At 43.9% G+C, this 17,593-nt stretch overlaps 1 protein-coding gene across 4 annotated transcripts; it reads left to right on the top strand.

Annotated features, from left to right (window-relative positions):
* Nucleotides 1–817: 817 nt before the first annotated feature.
* LOC106606044 (gasdermin-E) lies at nucleotides 818–16,166 on the top strand. 4 transcript variants are annotated; one of them, XM_045719210.1, is made up of 10 exons: nucleotides 818–971; nucleotides 1,355–1,562; nucleotides 2,736–2,928; nucleotides 6,153–6,327; nucleotides 8,809–8,929; nucleotides 9,879–9,998; nucleotides 12,693–12,820; nucleotides 14,698–15,160; nucleotides 15,352–15,425; nucleotides 15,819–16,166. In XM_045719210.1, exons 2-10 carry the CDS (start codon nucleotides 1,355–1,357, stop codon nucleotides 16,041–16,043), a joined length of 1,707 nt encoding a protein of 568 aa, XP_045575166.1. In that variant the 5' UTR covers nucleotides 818–971; the 3' UTR covers nucleotides 16,044–16,166. The 4 variants fall into 4 exon arrangements, with proteins under 4 accessions (XP_045575166.1, XP_045575165.1, XP_045575167.1 ...); XM_045719209.1 differs by having other exon boundaries at nucleotides 841–1,046; nucleotides 1,302–1,562; XM_045719211.1 differs by having other exon boundaries at nucleotides 842–1,046.
* The last annotated feature ends 1,427 nt before the right edge of the window (nucleotides 16,167–17,593 follow it).

The raw sequence follows: 17,593 nt of genomic DNA on the forward strand, positions 1-17,593 counted from the left end.
GTTGGTAGGCTTGTTTTCCCTGCATAAGTGTGCTGCTAGGCTAGTTAACCACTAGCCAGCCAAGTAGCTAGCGCTAACTGGCTAGCTATTGTTAGCAAAACATGGATACTCTTTTCGCTTATGGCTGTAATGACAGGCTACATTTGAGGAGCAATTATGCGCGCATGTTCGCGTGTGCACACGTGCATGCACGTATGCGGTGGTCACAAGTTTTGTACCACTCCTTTTTGGAAGTCCGGGGTCAAAAACGTTAAACCCACTGGGATACATGACAGTGGCAACAAATAGAGTTGGGTTGGATATAGTAATGGCAGTCTACAGTATTTCTTACAATGTTCTATTTTCACTAGAATTGTGTTGATCATTATTAACAGGTGCAGCATTTAGGCTATTCCAGTTCAAAATAGTTTTGCAAAATACTTTACCCCCCCAATAGGTCTGTGCACAGGCTAGCGCTGCCCATGCTAACATATTGTTGATGATGCAAAGAAACTTGGAGCGGTGAAAAAAATGTAAGAATAAGTAAATAGACACGTGTGAAGAAACATTTATAAAACAATATACGAATAAATCAATACAGAAATGCCCATTACTGTACATTAATTCGTTTTATTTTTTTGCATGTAGGCCTACTGTAGTTTATGTATTTACTTATACTTTAATATGTATCATATGTGTCTTCGTGGAACCAAGCTTGTCTATCTATGAATTGAAAGTTCCGTTACATGTAATAAAATATTATCATCATGGCTACATTATTTTGCAATGTTTTACCACAGCAAGAACAATGAGAACCTCTGGTTTGACTGTGAAGCTGGTGTGCCCTGGACAGGAGGTGGAGATTGAAGCACAGAGAGACAGAACCAAACCACACCCCGTGAACGTGGCTGGAGAAAGGGCTGGAGCGAACCTCATGTTATTACGGTGTTTCTTCTGCTGTTGCGACAGAATATCTACCTCTATCTAAACCGGTAACTCTAACTTAGAACGGGCTTTCGCGTTCGGATAGGACATAGCCAGGATAAACGGTCAAATATATTGCTCCTGTAGGTAGCAGTAGTTTCAATTTTGAACATTTTGAGTCGTGAATTATGAACGCATAGATAGACGTCCATGAACGTTTACGAATAACAACCACAGTATTTTGACTCTGTGTAGTCTGATTTCTGAGCGTATCCAGTCTGCTACTCATAGGTCATGTCTTTAACGTTGTATTTTTTTAGATAGTAAATGAATGGGAACTTTTCAATGTGAATATTATCGTATTATTAATCTTGTGTTCTTGTCGTGTTTGTTATCAGTTGCAAACAGAGACATCATCCTCGACCATTTCTGTGTCTGTCTCCCATTGAAGATGTTTTCCACGGCCACAAGAAACTTTGTGGAGGAGATAGATGATGGCAGCTTGATCCCTGTGTCCAGTCTGATTGACTCAGACAAACTAGTCCCTCTCTCACTGGTTGTGAAACGCAAGCGTTTTTGGATTTGGCAGAAACCCAAGTACCTGCCCACTGATTTTACCCTCAGTGATGTACTGACTGGAGACACACCCTTAACCCCAGGTAAACACAAGAGCAGCCCTTCAGTTGAAATGATTAGGCTGCACACCTGTACTTGCTACCTGTTTGTTTGCAGGTATAGGCTCCTCTCTCCCTCAGTGTGATGCTGTGTGAATGTGTTCCTTGTGAAAGATCTGAGCGTCGATTCTGTTATCCATGCTACTGGAAAGATTATGAAGAGGATCCTATCATGATACATAATGATACATACAGTGACTTCAGAAAGTATTCACACCCCCTGACTTTTAACATTTTGTTGCGTTACAGCCGGAATTTAAAATGGATTACATTTAGATTTTTTTTGTCAATGGCCTAAACACAATACCCCATAATGTCACAGTGGAATTATGTTTATCTGTTAGGTCCCTCAGTCGAGTAGTGCATTTCAAACGCAGATTCAACCACAAAGACCAGGGAGGTTTTGCACCTATTGGTAGATGGGTAAAAAAAAGCTGTCATGGAATGTCCCTTTGAGCATGGTGAAGTTATTCATTACACTTTGGATGGTGTATCAATACACCCAGTCGCTACAAAGATACATGCGTCCTTCCTAACTCAGTTGCCAGAGAGGAAGAAAACCACTCAGGGATTTCACCATGAAGCCAATGATTACTTTAAAACAGTTACAGAGTTTAATGGCTGTGATAGGAGATAGCTGAGGATGGTTCAACAACATTGTAGTTACTCCACAATACTAGCCTAATTGACAGAGTGAAAAGAAGGAAGCATGTACAGAACATGCATCTTGTTTGCAACGTGGCACTAAAGTAATACTGCAAAACATTTTACAGCAATTCACTTTTTGTCCTGAATACAAAGTGTTATGTTTGGGGCAAATCCAATCCAACACATTACTGAATACCACTGTCCATATTTTCCAGCATAGTGGTGGCTGCATCATGTTATGGGTATGTTTGTAATCGTTAAGGACTGGCGAGTTTTTCAGGATAAAAAATACACGGAATGGAGCTAAGCACAGGCAGATTCACCTTTTAGCAGGACACTAACCTAAAACACAAGGCCAAATTTACACTGGAGTTGCTCCAAAAAGACAGTGAATGTCACTGAGTGGCTGAGTTACAGTTTTATCTTAAATCTACTTGAAAATCTATGATCAAAAAACAATTTGACAGAGCTAGAAGAATTTTTAAAAACATTTTTGCTTGCCTCCTACAGTTGTGGTCAAGACTGATTTCCTAAAGTACCAAGGGACATTTGGTGACAACAAATCAGGAAACTTTGAGTCAAATTTGGTTGCTGTAAACCTTAAAGTGGAGGGGAAAGACACATCTAAACTCCAGTCGTCCTTCGGCAGCCTGAAGAAAGAGGAGGTGGATGTACAGAAGTTGCTGCGCGACTCCAAAGACAAGTGAGTTCCTCTCTCTCTAATATGTACCTACAGTAGGTCTAGGTTACACTCAGTTCACCTGTACATACAGTAACCCCAGGTTACACTCAGTTCACCTGTTCCTACAGTAACCCCAGGTTACACTCAGTTCACCTGTACATACAGTAACCCCAGGTTACACTCGGTTCACCTGTACATACAGTAACCCCAGGTTACACTCAGATCACCTGTTCCTATAGTAACCCCAGGTTACACTCAGTTCAGCTGTACCTACAGTAACCCCAGGTTACACTCAGATCACCTGTTCCTACAGTAACCCCAGGTTACACTCAGTTCACCTGTTCCTACAGTAACCCCAGGTTACACTCAGTTCACCTGTTCCTACAGTAACCCCAGGTTACACTCAGATCACCTGTTCCTACAGTAACCCCAGGTTACACTCAGATCACCTGTTCCTACAGTAACCCCAGGTTACACTCAGTTCACCTGTTCTTACAGTAGGCCTAGGGTACACTCAGTTCACCTCTTCCTACAGTAGAGTCAGTGGTTAGTGAAAGGAAAACACACAGGCTGAATCCCAAATTGCACCCTATTCCGAGAATGACACAAATATTAATTTTCACAAACTTTGCTGCCTCAGTTTGTATGATGGCAATTTGCATATACTCCAGAATGTTATGAAGAGTGATCAGATGAATTGCAATTAATTGCAAAGTCCCTCTTTGCCATGCAAATGAACTGAATCCCCAAAAAAACATTTCCACTGCATTTCAGCTCTGCCACAAAAGGACCAGCTGACATCATGTCAGTGATTCTCTCATTAACACAGGTGTGAGTGTTGACGAGGACAAGGCTGGTGATCACTCTGTCATGCTGATTGAGTTCGATTAACAGACTGGAAGCTTCAAAAGGAGGGTGGTGCTTGGAATCATTGTTCTTTCTCTGTCAGCCATGGTTACCTGCAAGGAGACACGTGCTGTCATCATTGCTTTGCAGAAAAAGGGCTTCACAGGCAAGGATATTACTGCCAGTAAGATTGCACCTAAATCAACCATTTATCGGATCATCAAGAACTTCAAGGAGAGCGGTTCAAATGTTGTGAAGAAGGCTCAAGAAATTCCAGCAAGCGCCAGGACGGTCTCCTAAAGTTGATTCAGCTGCGGGATCGGGGCACCACCAGCAAAGAGCTTGCTCAGGAATGGCAGCAGGCAGGTGTGAGTGCATCTGCATGCACAGTGAGGCGAAGACTTTTGGAGGATGGCCTTGGGTCAAGAAGGGCAGCAATGAAGCCACTTCTTTCCAGGAAAAACATCAGGGACAGACTGATATTCTGCAAAAGGTACAGGGATTGGACTGCTGAGGACTGGGGTAAAGTCATTTTCTCTGATGAATCCCCTTTTCGATTGTTTGTGGCATCCGGAAAAAAGCTTGTCCGGAGAAGACAAGGTGAGCGCTACCATCAGTCCTGTGTCATGCCAACAGTAAAGCATCCTGAGACCATTCATGTGTGGGGTTGCATCTTAGCCAAGGGAGTGGGCTCACTCACAATTTTGCCCAAGAACACTGCCATGAATAAAGAATGGTACCAACACATCCTCCGAGAGCAACTTCTCCCAACCATCCAGGACAGTTTGGTGACGAACAATGCCTTTTCCAGCATGATGGAGCACCTTGCCATAAGGCAAACCTGATAACTAAGTGGCTCGGGGAACAAAACATCGATATTTTGGGTCCATGGCCAGGAAACTCCCCAGACCTTAATCCCATTGAAAACTTGTGGTCAATCCTCAAGAGGTGGGTGGACAAACAAACAACCCACAAATTCTGACAAACTCCAAGCATTGATTATGCAAGAATGGGCTGCCATCAGTCAGGATGTGGCCCAGAAGTTAATTGACAGCATGCCAGGGCGGATTGCAGAGGTCTTGAAAAAGAAGGGTCAACACAGCAAATATTGACTCTTTGCATCAACTTCATGTAATTGTCAATAAAAGCCTTTGACACTTATGAAATGCTTGTAATTATACTTCAGTATTCCATAGTAACATCTGACAAAAATATCTGAAGACACTGAAGCAGCAAACTTTGTGGAAATTAATATTTGTGTCATTCTCACAACTTTTGGCCACGACTGTACAGTGCATTTCAAAAGTATTCAGACCCCTTGACTTTTTCCCCAAAAAATGTAACGTTACAGCCTTATTCTAAAATTGATTCAATTGTTTTTTTTTCTCTCATCAGTCTAAACACAATACCCCATAATGGCAAATCAAAATCAGGTTTTTAATTTTGTTTTCTAATAAATGTCAAAAAATGTAACACTGAAATATTATATTTACATAAGTATTCAACCCTTTACTCAGTACTTTGTTGAAGCACCTTTGGCAATGATTACAGCCTAGAGTCTTGGGTATGATGCTACAACCAAGATTTAACTCTTTGGCCTGAATGCCAAGCGTCACGTCTGGAATAAACCAGGCACCATCCCTACAGTGAAGCATGGAGGTGGCAGCGTCATGCTGTGGGGATGTTTTTCAGTGGCAGGGACTGGGAGATGGTGCCAACTACCCATATGGGCTGATTGTATTCTAACTACCCAACACCATATGGGCTGACTGTATTCTAACTACCCAACACCATAAGGGCTGACTGTATTCTAACTACCCATATGGGCTGACTGTATTCTAACTACCCATATGGGCTGACTGTATTCTAACTACCAACACCATATGGGCTGATTGTAATCTAACTACCCATATGGGCTGATTGTATTCTAACTACCAACACCATATGGGCTGACTGTATTCTAACTACCCATATGGGCTGACTGTATTCCAACTACCCATATGGGCTGATTGTATTCTAACTACCAACAGCATATGGGCTGACTGTATTCTAACTACCCATATGGGCTGACTGTATTCCAACACCATATGAGCTGACTGTATTCTGACTGCCCAACACCATATGTATGCTATAGTTGAAAAAGGAAAATAGATTTATAATACCAGTAAATGTATTAATGAAGCTGAATACAGCTTTATGCGTAGCCTGGAGAAATCCAGTCTGTCTGTGCTAACATTCCACTCCTTGCCACTGCTTGTCATGTTTGGCACAATGAGGAGTGGAATGTTGTCACAAACAGACTGGATTTCTCCAAGCTACTTTATAATCATCCAAGAAACATAACTTGAATCATCTTTGCCCTCATCAAAGGACAACTCTCTGATTTGTCTCTCCTGCAGGCTTCTGGACATGTCCCACTGTCTGATGCAGCAGACCCGTGAGAAGACCAGGGAGGTGTTTGGGGTGGTGAAGGAGAGGATTGTGACGACCCAGCCGTGTTCGGTCATAGAGGAGGTCCAGCAGGGAGGGCAGTTAGAGGAGCTGCTGAGCTTCTGTGGGCCCAAGAGCACCCAGGTAGATGGAGAGAGTTGTAGGATTTATATAGAAAAAATAAATAATAATAATAATTGAACCTTTATTTAACTATTGTTAGGCTTGGATAATGTATTTTACTAATGTTGAAGTTAACCATGTAGTTTACCCTGTATAGATGAATCTTTAATATATAAACATATATACGAGGTATTTTCTGACTTTATTAAACAGAGAGAGAGAGGATAACAGCAGGGAAAGAAAGAGGTTGCCTCAAAGGGCAGCGGGCTGGATTGGACCTATGCCAACACCGCAGATAGGCCTATGTGTGCTGGAGGCTGGATTGGACCTATGCCAACACCACAGATAGGCCTATGTGTGCTGGAGGCTGGATTGGACCTATGCCAACACCGCAGATAGGCCTATGTGTGCTGGAGGCTGGATTGGACCTATGCCAACACCGCAGATAGGCCTATGTGTGCTGGAGGCTGGATTGGACCTATGCCAACACCGCAGATAGGCCTATGTGTGCTGGAGGCTGGATTGGACCTATGCCAACACCGCAGATAGGCCTATGTGTGCTGGAGGCTGGATTGGACCTATGCCAACACCGCAGATAGGCCTATGTGTGCTGGAGGCTGGATTGGACCTATGCCAACACCGCAGATAGGCCTATGTGTGCTGGAGGCTGCGTCATTACTGCTGGACCAGCAAGGCCACAGATGAATGGTTTTTTAATGTATGTGGAGTGAAATGAGTAGTCATGTGAATGACTATTCAGGATTTATTAACACTGCCTTGTCATGTTAGGCTCTTATTCTATATCCTAGTTATCCCTCATGTGCACTTGTTCATTTCCCTTGAAGTAAAGTGAAAGTCACCCAGTAAAATACTACTTGAGTAAAAGTCTAGAAGAATTTGGTTTTAAATATACTTAAGTATCAAAAGTAAATGGAATTGCTAAAATATACTTAAGTAGTAAAAGTATAAATCATTTAAAATGTCTTATATTATGCAAACCAGGTGGTTCCATGTTCTTGTTTTATTTAATTTACAGATAGCCAGGGGCACACTCCAACACTCAGACATCATTTACAGATAGCCAGGGGCACACTCCAACACTCAGACATCATTTACAGATAGCCAGGGGCACACTCCAACACTCAGACATCATTTACAGATAGCCAGGGGCACACTCCAACACTCAGACATCATTTACAGATAGCCAGGGGCACACTCCAACACTCAGACATCATTTACAGATAGCCAGGGGCACACTCCAACACTCAGACATCATTTACAGATAGCCAGGGGCACACTCCAACACTCAGACATCATTTACAGATAGCCAGGGGCACACTCCAACACTCAGACATCATTTACAGATAGCCAGGGGCACACTCCAACACTCAGACATCATTTACAGATAGCCAGGGGCACGCTCCAACACTCAGACATCATTTACAGATAGCCAGGGGCACACTCCAACACTCAGACATCATTTACAGATAGCCAGGGCACGCTCCAACACTCAGACATCATTTACAGATAGCCAGGGGCACACTCCAACACTCAGACATCATTTACAGATAGCCAGGGGTACACTCCAACACTCAGACATCATTTACAGATAGCCAGGGGCACACTCCAACACTCAGACATCATTTACAGATAGCCAGGGGCACACTCCAACACTCAGACATCATTTACGGATAGCCAGGGGCACACTCCAACACTCAGACATCATTTACAGATAGCCAGGGGCACACTCCAACACTCAGACATCATTTACAAATGAGCGTTTGTGTTTAGTGAGTCCGCCAGATCAGAGGCAGTAGGGATGACCAGGGATGTTCTCTGTTTAGTGAGTCCGCCAGATCAGAGGCAGTAGGATGACCAGAGATGTTCTCTGTTTAGTGAGTCCTCCAGATCAGAGGCAGTAGGGATGACCAGGGATGTTCTCTGTTTAGTGAGTCCTCCAGATCAGAGGCAGTAGGGATGACCAGGGATGTTCTCTGTTTAGTGAGTCCTCCAGATTAGAGGCAGTAGGGATGACCAGGGATGTTCTCTGTTTAGTGAGTCCGCCAGATCAGAGGCAGTAGGATGACCAGAGATGTTCTCTGTTTAGTGAGTCCTCCAGATCAGAGGCAGTAGGGATGACCAGGGATGTTCTCTGTTTAGTGAGTCCTCCAGATCAGAGGCAGTAGGGATGACCAGGGATGTTCTCTGTTTAGTGAGTCCTCCAGATCAGAGGCAGTAGGGATGACCAGGGATGTTCTCTGTTTAGTGAGTCCGTCAGATCAGAGGCAGTAGGGATGACCAGGGATGATCTCTTGATAAGTGTGTGAATTGGACCATTCAAAATGTAGCGAGTACTTTTGAGTGTCGGAGGAAAATGTATACAGTAAAAAGTACATTCTTTTCTTTAGAAATGTAGTGAAGTAAAAGTTGTCAAAATCTGAATAGTAAAATACAGATACCCCCAAAAAGGACTTAAGTAGTACTTTACACCACTGTCCACAGGTGTCTGTGAAGGAGAACAGCAGTCTGCACAAAGACAGCAACGTGTCTCTGGAGATTCCTGCCCATACCGTCATCGCTTACTGCATTATTGAGCTGGAGATCAAACTCAACGGACACTATGGTGAGGGAGCCTTTATTTTCCTGTTTATTTTCCAGTTTCTCAGGTGAAAACAAATGTTTTAAACTGTAGTGGGAATGAAAAACTCTCACCTGGACCCATAATCAGACTATGTAGGTTGTATATTACAATGCCTTATTATGTACATGGTCTCTGTTCATGTTCAGTTTGTCCATTGTATTTGAATGTGTGTCTGTATTAATAGGTTCATACTACTGTCTCCTTGTCTTGTCCTCAGAGCTGTGCCTAATGTCCCACACTCTTGTCCTCAGAGCTGTGCCTAATGTCCCACACTCTTGTCCTCAGAGCTGTGCCTAATGTCCGCCACTCTTGTCCTCAGAGCTGTGCCTAATGTCCGCCACTCTTGTCCTCAGAGCTGTGCCTAATGTCTCACACTCTTGTCCTCAGAGCTGTGCCTAATGTCCCACACTCTTGTCCTCAGAGCTGTGCCTAATGTCCCACACTCTTGTCCTCAGAGCTGTGCCTAATGTCCGCCACTCTTGTCCTCAGAGCTGTGCTTAATGTCCGCCACTCTTGTCCTCAGAGCTGTGCCTAATGTCCCACACTCTTGTCCTCAGAGCTGTGCCTAATGTCCGCCACTCTTGTCCTCAGAGCTGTGCCTAATGTCCCACACTCTTGTCCTCAGAGCTGTGCCTAATGTCCCACACTCTTGTCCTCAGAGCTGTGCCTAATGTCCGACACTCTTGTCCTCAGAGCTGTGCCTAATGTCCCACACTCTTGTCCTCAGAGCTGTGCCTAATGTCCGACACTCTTGTCCTCAGAGCTGTGCCTAATGTCCCACACTCTTGTCCTCAGAGCTGTGCCTAATGTCCCACACTCTTGTCCTCAGAGCTGTGCCTAATGTCTCACACTCTTGTCCTCAGAGCTGTGCCTAATGTCCCACACTCTTGTACTCAGAGCTGTGCCTAATGTCCGACACTCTTGTCCTCAGAGCTGTGCCTAATGTCCGACACTCTTGGGGGGTTTGAGGTGGATGGGCCTGTTAAGAAGAGCTTAGTGGGGGTGCCTGGCGCTCACGACGACACCCCAAAGAAAAGCTGCTTTCAGAGAGGTAACGAGACTAATGGAAGTTCCCCTCCTTTTGTAGGCCCACGTACCAATTTAAATAGTTGTTATTATTATTATCATTAGATTTCTGGCAGGGGAACTCAGTCGGGGTCTCAACTTCCTGTTGAGAGTTAGAATAGTAGAATTCACAAGGTGCAGTTTCAACATTTGGTTGTGGATCAACAGTTTTTGGTTGTGGATCAACATGTTTTAGATTGCTAAGTTATTCTAACCAGCTGTCTAAACTTTGTGACATCAGCTGATATCTCAAAGTGCTGTACAGAAACCCAGCCTAAAACCCCAAACAGCAAGCAATGCAGGTGTAGAAGCACCCCCGTTGATTTGGTTAGTCACTCTCACTCAGATATCATATTAAAAACTGCAAACATTGTTGCTTAGGGCAAAATCTGACTGCATGTGTGGGAATGGATGTGGGTAGGCAGACCCGCGAGCCACTGCGGCCCCTCAGGATGAGTTCGTATTTTTTGTGGCCCCAACCCCCATCAAAGTTCCCGTCCCTGGTCTAGTGGTAGACGTATACTGAATGGAATGTTACATGTTGTTCTTTATGTGAAACTCTTAATGACCCTGTCACACTCAGGTTGTACAACTGATTTACAACACATTTAACACAATGGTTGTTGTGTTACAACTGTTATTTTTGTGATAAATTGTCCCCACAGAAATGTTTACTCAATCATTGTGCCGTGGCTCCACAGTCCACAACGCTTGTGTAATTATTTTTGTCCAGAAAAGCTCGTTGTGCCAAATGCGTTGTACATACGACATGAGTGTGTACAGGGCCAATGTCTAGCGTATCCTACCGTAGGACCATGAAGGTCCAGAGGTTGTTTATGTAGGGCCGGCAGGTAGCCTAGTGGTTAGAGCGTTGGGCCAGTAACCAGCAGGTAGCCTAGTGGTTTAGAGCGTTGGGCCAGTAACCAGCAGGTAGCCTAGTGGTTTAGAGCGTTGGGCCGGTAACCAGCAGGTAGCCTAGTGGTTTAGAGCGTTGGGCCGGTAACCAGCAGGTAGCCTAGTGGTTTAGAGCGTTGGGCCGGTAACCAGCAGGTAGCCTAGTGGTTTAGAGCGTTGGGCGGTAACCAGCAGGTAGCCTAGTGGTTTAGAGCGTTGGGCGGTAACCAGCAGGTAGCCTAGTGGTTTAGAGCGTTGGGCCGGTAACCAGCAGGTAGCCTAGTGGTTTAGAGCCTTGGGCCGGTAACCAGCAGGTAGCCTAGTGGTTTAGAGCCTTGGGCCGGTAACCAGCAGGTAGCCTAGTGGTTTAGAGCGTTGGGCCGGTAACCAGCAGGTAGCCTAGTGGTTTAGAGCGTTGGGCCGGTAACCAGCAGGTAGCCTAGTGGTTTAGAGCGTTGGGCCGGTAACCAGCAGGTAGCCTAGTGGTTTAGAGCCTTGGGCCGGTAACCAGCAGGTAGCCTAGTAGTTTAGAGCGTTGGGCCGGTAACCAGCAGGTAGCCTAGTGGTTTAGAGCGTTGGGCCGGTAACCAGCAGGTAGCCTAGTGGTTTAGAGCGTTGGGCCGGTAACCAGCAGGTAGCCTAGTGGTTAGAGCGTTGGGCCGGTAACCAGCAGGTAGCCTAGTGGTTTAGAGCGTTGGGCCAGTAGCCAGCAGGTAGCCTAGTGGTTTAGAGCGTTGGGCCAGTAACCAGCAGGTAGCCTAGTGGTTTAGAGCGTTGGGCCGGTAACCAGCAGGTAGCCTAGTGGTTTAGAGCGTTGGGCCGGTAACCAGCAGGTAGCCTAGTGGTTTAGAGCGTTGGGCCGGTAACCAGCAGGTAGCCTAGTGGTTTAGAGCGTTGGGCCGGTAACCAGCAGGTAGCCTAGTGGTTTAGAGCGTTGGGCCGGTAACCAGCAGGTAGCCTAGTGGTTTAGAGCGTTGGGCGGTAACCAGCAGGTAGCCTAGTGGTTAGAGCGTTGGGCCGGTAACCAGCAGGTAGCCTAGTGGTTTAGAGCGTTGGGCCAGTAGCCAGCAGGTAGCCTAGTGGTTTAGAGCGTTGGGCCAGTAACCAGCAGGTAGCCTAGTGGTTTAGAGCGTTGGGCCAGTAACCAGCAGGTAGCCTAGTGGTTTAGAGCGTTGGGCCAGTAACCAGCAGGTACCCTAGTGGTTTAGAGCGTTGGGCCAGTAACCAGCAGGTAGCCTCGTGGTTTAGAGTGTTGGGCCAGTAACCAGCAGGTAGCCTAGTGGTTTAGAGCGTTGGGCCAGTAACCAGCAGGTAGCCTAGCGGTTTAGAGCGTTGGGCCAGTAACCAGCAGGTAGCCTAGTGGTTTAGAGCGTTGGGCCAGTAACCGAAAGGTTGCTAGATCGAATCCTGAGCTGACAAGGTAACAATCTGTCATTCTGCCCCTGAACAAGGCAGTTAACCCACTGTTCCTAGGTTGTTGTTGTAAATAAGAATTTATTCTGAACTTAGATAGATAAATAAATGGGTAATATCAACAAAAGAGCTCATAAGCAGGATCGTGTGCCTTCATGTAAAAGGTTAAAGGTTAAAGGATAGCACTGCCTTGGAGAGATCATTATATTTTCTCTGACAATTCATTTTTTTAAAATAAATTCATACATTATTCATGTCCCATCGTGGTTGCAGAATAAATCGTACATATGATAGTTTTCTGGTTGTGAAATCTCTGTGATACGGTGGCAGCTGAGTCAAACTTCCACTGGATGAAAAGTGTTTGTGTTGACAGAACTGGAGAAACTGAGTGGTCATTTCCAGCTGCTGTCAGTCCTGCCAGCAGCCACACGTTCCTCTCTGCTCCAGCTCCTCAAGACAACCATGGTGGACAGAGAGGCAGTCAGTGTGCTGGAGAGTGTGGTGAGTGGGACGTACAGAAACAGGGCCCAAACACACACACAGTCCTACAGTTAGACACACTTTATTATGAGCGGATTACTGGACATGAAATCAGCAGCTTTCTGAACATACTAACTTCTCATTACATCCTGTCTGTCATCATTATAGTCTACCGTAGTATCTTAAATATCTTCTGTCTCTAACCTTTCAGAATACTGAACATACTAACTTCTCATTACGTTCTGTCTGTCATCATTATAGTCTACCGTAGTATCTTAAATATCTTCTGTCTCTAACCTTTCAGAATACTGAACATACTAACTTCTCATTACGTTCAGTCTGTCATCATTATAGTCTACCGTAGTATCTTAAATATCTTCTGTCTCTAACCTTTCAGAATACTGAACATACTAACTTCTCATTACGTTCAGTCTGTCATCATTATAGTCTACCGTAGTATCTTAAATATCTTCTGTCTCTAACCTTTCAGAATACTGAACATACTAACTTCTCATTACGTTCAGTCTGTCAGCATTATAGTCTACCGTAGTATCTTAAATATCTTCTGTCTCTAACCTTTCAGAATACTGAACATACTAACTTCTCATTACGTTCAGTCTGTCATCATTATAGTCTACCATAGTATCTTAAATATCTTCTGTCTCTAACCTTTCAGAATACTGAACATACTAACTTCTCATTACGTTCAGTCTGTCATCATTATAGTCTACCGTAGTATCTTAAATATCTTCTGTCTCTAACCTTTCAGAATACTGAACATACTAACTTCTCATTACGTTCAGTCTGTCATCATTATAGTCTACCATAGTATCTTAAATATCTTCTGTCTCTAACCTTTCAGAATACTGAACATACTAACTTCTCATTACGTTCAGTCTGTCATCATTATAGTCTACCGTAGTATCTTAAATATCTTCTGTCTCTAACCTTTCAGAATACTGAACATACTAACTTCTCATTACGTTCAGTCTGTCATCATTATAGTCTACCGTAGTATCTTAAATATCTTCTGTCTCTAACCTTTCAGAATACTGAACATACTAACTTCTCATTACGTTCAGTCTGTCATCATTATAGTCTACCGTAGTATCTTAAATATCTTCTGTCTCTAACCTTTCAGAATACTGAACATACTAACTTCTCATTACGTTCAGTCTGTCATCATTATAGTCTACCATAGTATCTTAAATATCTTCTGTCTCTAACCTTTCAGAATACTGAACATACTAACTTCTCATTACGTTCAGTCTGTCATCATTATAGTCTACCATAGTATCTTAAATATCTTCTGTCTAACCTTCAGAAATGATACCTTCTCACATCCTGTCTGCTTAAATATCTTCTGTCTCTAACCTTTCAGAATACTGAACATACTAACTTCTCATTACGTTCAGTCTGTCATCATTATAGTCTACCGTAGTATCTTAAATATCTTCTGTCTCTAACCTTTCAGAATACTGAACATACTAACTTCTCATTACGTTCAGTCTGTCATCATTATAGTCTACCATAGTATCTTAAATATCTTCTGTCTCTAACCTTTCAGAATACTGAACATACTAACTTCTCATTACATCCTGTCTGTCATCATTATAGTCTACCGTAGTATCTTAAATATCTTCTGTCTCTAACCTTTCAGAATACTGAACATACTAACTTCTCATTACGTTCAGTCTGTCATCATTATAGTCTACCATAGTATCTTAAATATCTTCTGTCTCTAACCTTCACTCTTGTGTTTACATGTACATATGACTCATTTACCAGACACTCTTATCCAGAGTGACTTACAGTCAGTACATTCAACTAAGTTTAGCAGGAAAAAACAAACCACACATCTCACCTATTCTTTCTAATAATGTCTCTTCTTCTCACAGCTGGACCAGATGTGCACAGGTAAGACAGCTGACCTGGGTGAGGTTAAGGAAGCGAATCAGATGCAGACAGTCCAGGCCATACTGGACCTTCTAGAGCATTCCGACTCCAGCCCGACACCCTCCCTCCTCAGTGATTCCAGCCAGACACCCTCCCTCCTCAGTGATTCCAGCCAGACACCCTCCCTCCTCAGTGACTCCAGCCAGACACCCTCCCTCCTCAGTGATTCCAGCCAGACACCCTCCCTCCTCAGTGATTCCAGCCAGACACCCTCCCTCCTCAGTGATTCCAGCCAGACACCCTCCCTCCTCAGTGATTCCAGCCAGACACCCTCCCTCCTCAGTGATTCCAGCCAGACACCCTCCCTCCTCAGTGATTCCAGCCAGACACCCTCCCTCCTCAGTGATTCCAGCCAGACACCCTCCCTCCTCAGTGCCACTCATCTCATTATCAGTGCCATGGATGGTGAGACACTGAACACTGAACATTAGTTGACTAGTTGAATATTAAGTGCCAGTTCAGTTCACAAGTCTCTAGCAATTGCATTTATCAGGAAAACTGTAATCTCACTTCATTAACATTTTATTTTCTCAGTCCCCACAATGCTCTGAAAACCACTTCCTGTTTCACGCCATCTGTGAATCTTTATTTCTCAGGAATGACAGATGAGGGTCTCTCTGTGTTGGGACCCTGTTGCAGTCCTCCAGTCTTACAGGCCCTGCAGATCCTGGTGAGTTCACACTTCCCCTTTTGTTACACTTAGCCTGGTAAAAAAAAGTCTGTATATTTCTTCAAAAATATTGTACTGTGTGACCTGTTCACCACTTGGCTAAGCTAAATAAAGGTTCAATTCCTCCAATAGTTGTTTGGAATAGATTAAGGGTGGCAGGTAGCCTTGCAGTTAGAGCGTTGGGCCAGTAACCCTAGCCGTGACCCCACTCCCTGTGGGTGTCGGGATATGCAACAAACACCTTTCCATTACACACTTGTGTGTAACAGGACAAATATAAACACCCCCAAATTATTATTACAATACTTCATTCTCCATTTTGAAATTGTCATTGCATCTTACAGACATGACATCGCAGTATATAATCATATTCCTGTGCTGCTTGTCCTCCAGGTGCAGCATGTGGCAGCAGGGAGTGGGGAGACCCTCTCTCTGAGAGATGCAGGTCTGGCTGTTCTGACGGAGGAGGTGTTTGGGAGGACAGAGAGTCTCTTTGGTCACTCTAAAGTTACACTGAAGAGAGAGGAGGACACACTGAGGACAGAGATGAAGGACCAGCCTGGATACCTTCCTCTAGTCATGAGTATCACTGTGAAAGGCCTGGCCTCTTTAGTGTAAGGAGAGAGACTGAGGAGCGGTTTCCTTCCTCTCCGGCAACTGAGTTAGGAAGGGCCCCTGTATCTTTGTAGTGACTGGATGTATTGACTCACCATCCAAAGTGTAATAAATAACTTCACCATGCTCAAAGGGATATTCACCGTCTGCTTTTTTTACCCATCTACCAATACGTGCCCTTCTTCGCGAACCATTGGAAAACCTCCTTGGTCTTTGTTGAACCTGTGCTTGAAATTCACTGCTCGACTGAGGGACCTTACAGTTAACTGTATGTGTGGGGTAGTCATTCAAAAATCATATTAAACACTATTATTGCACACACAGTCCATGCAACTTGTGATTTTACTCCTGAACTTTAGGCTTGCCATAACCAGGTTTTCATTTTTAAACATCTCGAAAAACAATACCACTGTGACATTATGGGGTATTGTATGTAGATCAGTGACACAAAATCTCAATGTAATCCATTTTAAAATCCGGTTGTAACAACAAAATGTGAAAAAAAGTCAAGCGGTGTGAAGACTTTCTGAAGGCACTATTACCGGATGACGTTGTCATGGCCAATAGGAGTGGTATAACCTTACAGGATCAGTATTAAGACTACAACCAAGAACTGTTGAGTGTTTTAAAAGCCGGTATTCAATCCAAGGCACGTTATGGAGTAGTGCACTGGACAGCTGACAATGATCCTTTTAAAGGCATTTTTTGGTTTTTGGAGATTTGCATTCACGGCAAAAGGTGCATAAAGCGTAAATTACCTTTAAAAGTCGTTATTATAGAGCAGTGCATTACACGTGTCTTGGATGCTGGCCTAAAACTACTCCTCAGAATTGGGAGCATTAAGGGATTTATTCAATCCATATCGTAAAAGTTCAGCGTTCCAGTGTGTTAAATTTAAAGGCAATGTTCCTGCTTTAGCGGAGAACACATTCACGGTAAATCGCTGAATGCCGGCTTAAAAAAAACAGGAACATTTTCTTAATTTCTACTGTGCAATCTAACTCTTCAGTGATACAGACTGAGAAGTTCTTTGTTTCTGTTTCCCCTTTTCCATGGATCTTTTCTCCTGCATGGCAAGTTACAAGGACGGTCCTCATTTCATTATGCTCTTTTTCTGTCAGGATACTAAAACTTTACACCATTTATAACAGCTGGAGAACATATGGACATCCAGGTACTTTCCGCAGGTGCTGGAGTTGTAGGCAAAACTCATGGAAAACGCTGCTCACGCTCCCAGGGTCGAAACGTTAGAAAATCACCTGGGAGCATGAGCAGCAGTGTAAGGATTTTCCTTTCCATTTTACTGGTGTTTACCACGCCATATATTCAGGTCACTCTAGATAAGTGTTGGCTAAATGACCTACAGTACATTTAAATGTAAAAATGGCAATGATTGGACAGTTGGTCGACTCTACTGGCTTTAGAAAAGTAAAGAGTAGTTTGGAGGAAAACAGGGGGTCTGGTAACATGGTACTGTATGGACCAAACATCAATTATGAGGCTTTTCAGGGAAAATGGCCTCCAGCAAAGCTACGCTGAACAAAAATATAAAC

This window comes from Salmo salar, chromosome ssa05 (genome assembly GCF_905237065.1).
Source record: "Salmo salar chromosome ssa05, Ssal_v3.1, whole genome shotgun sequence".
Classification (NCBI taxonomy): Eukaryota; Metazoa; Chordata; class Actinopteri; order Salmoniformes; family Salmonidae; genus Salmo; species Salmo salar.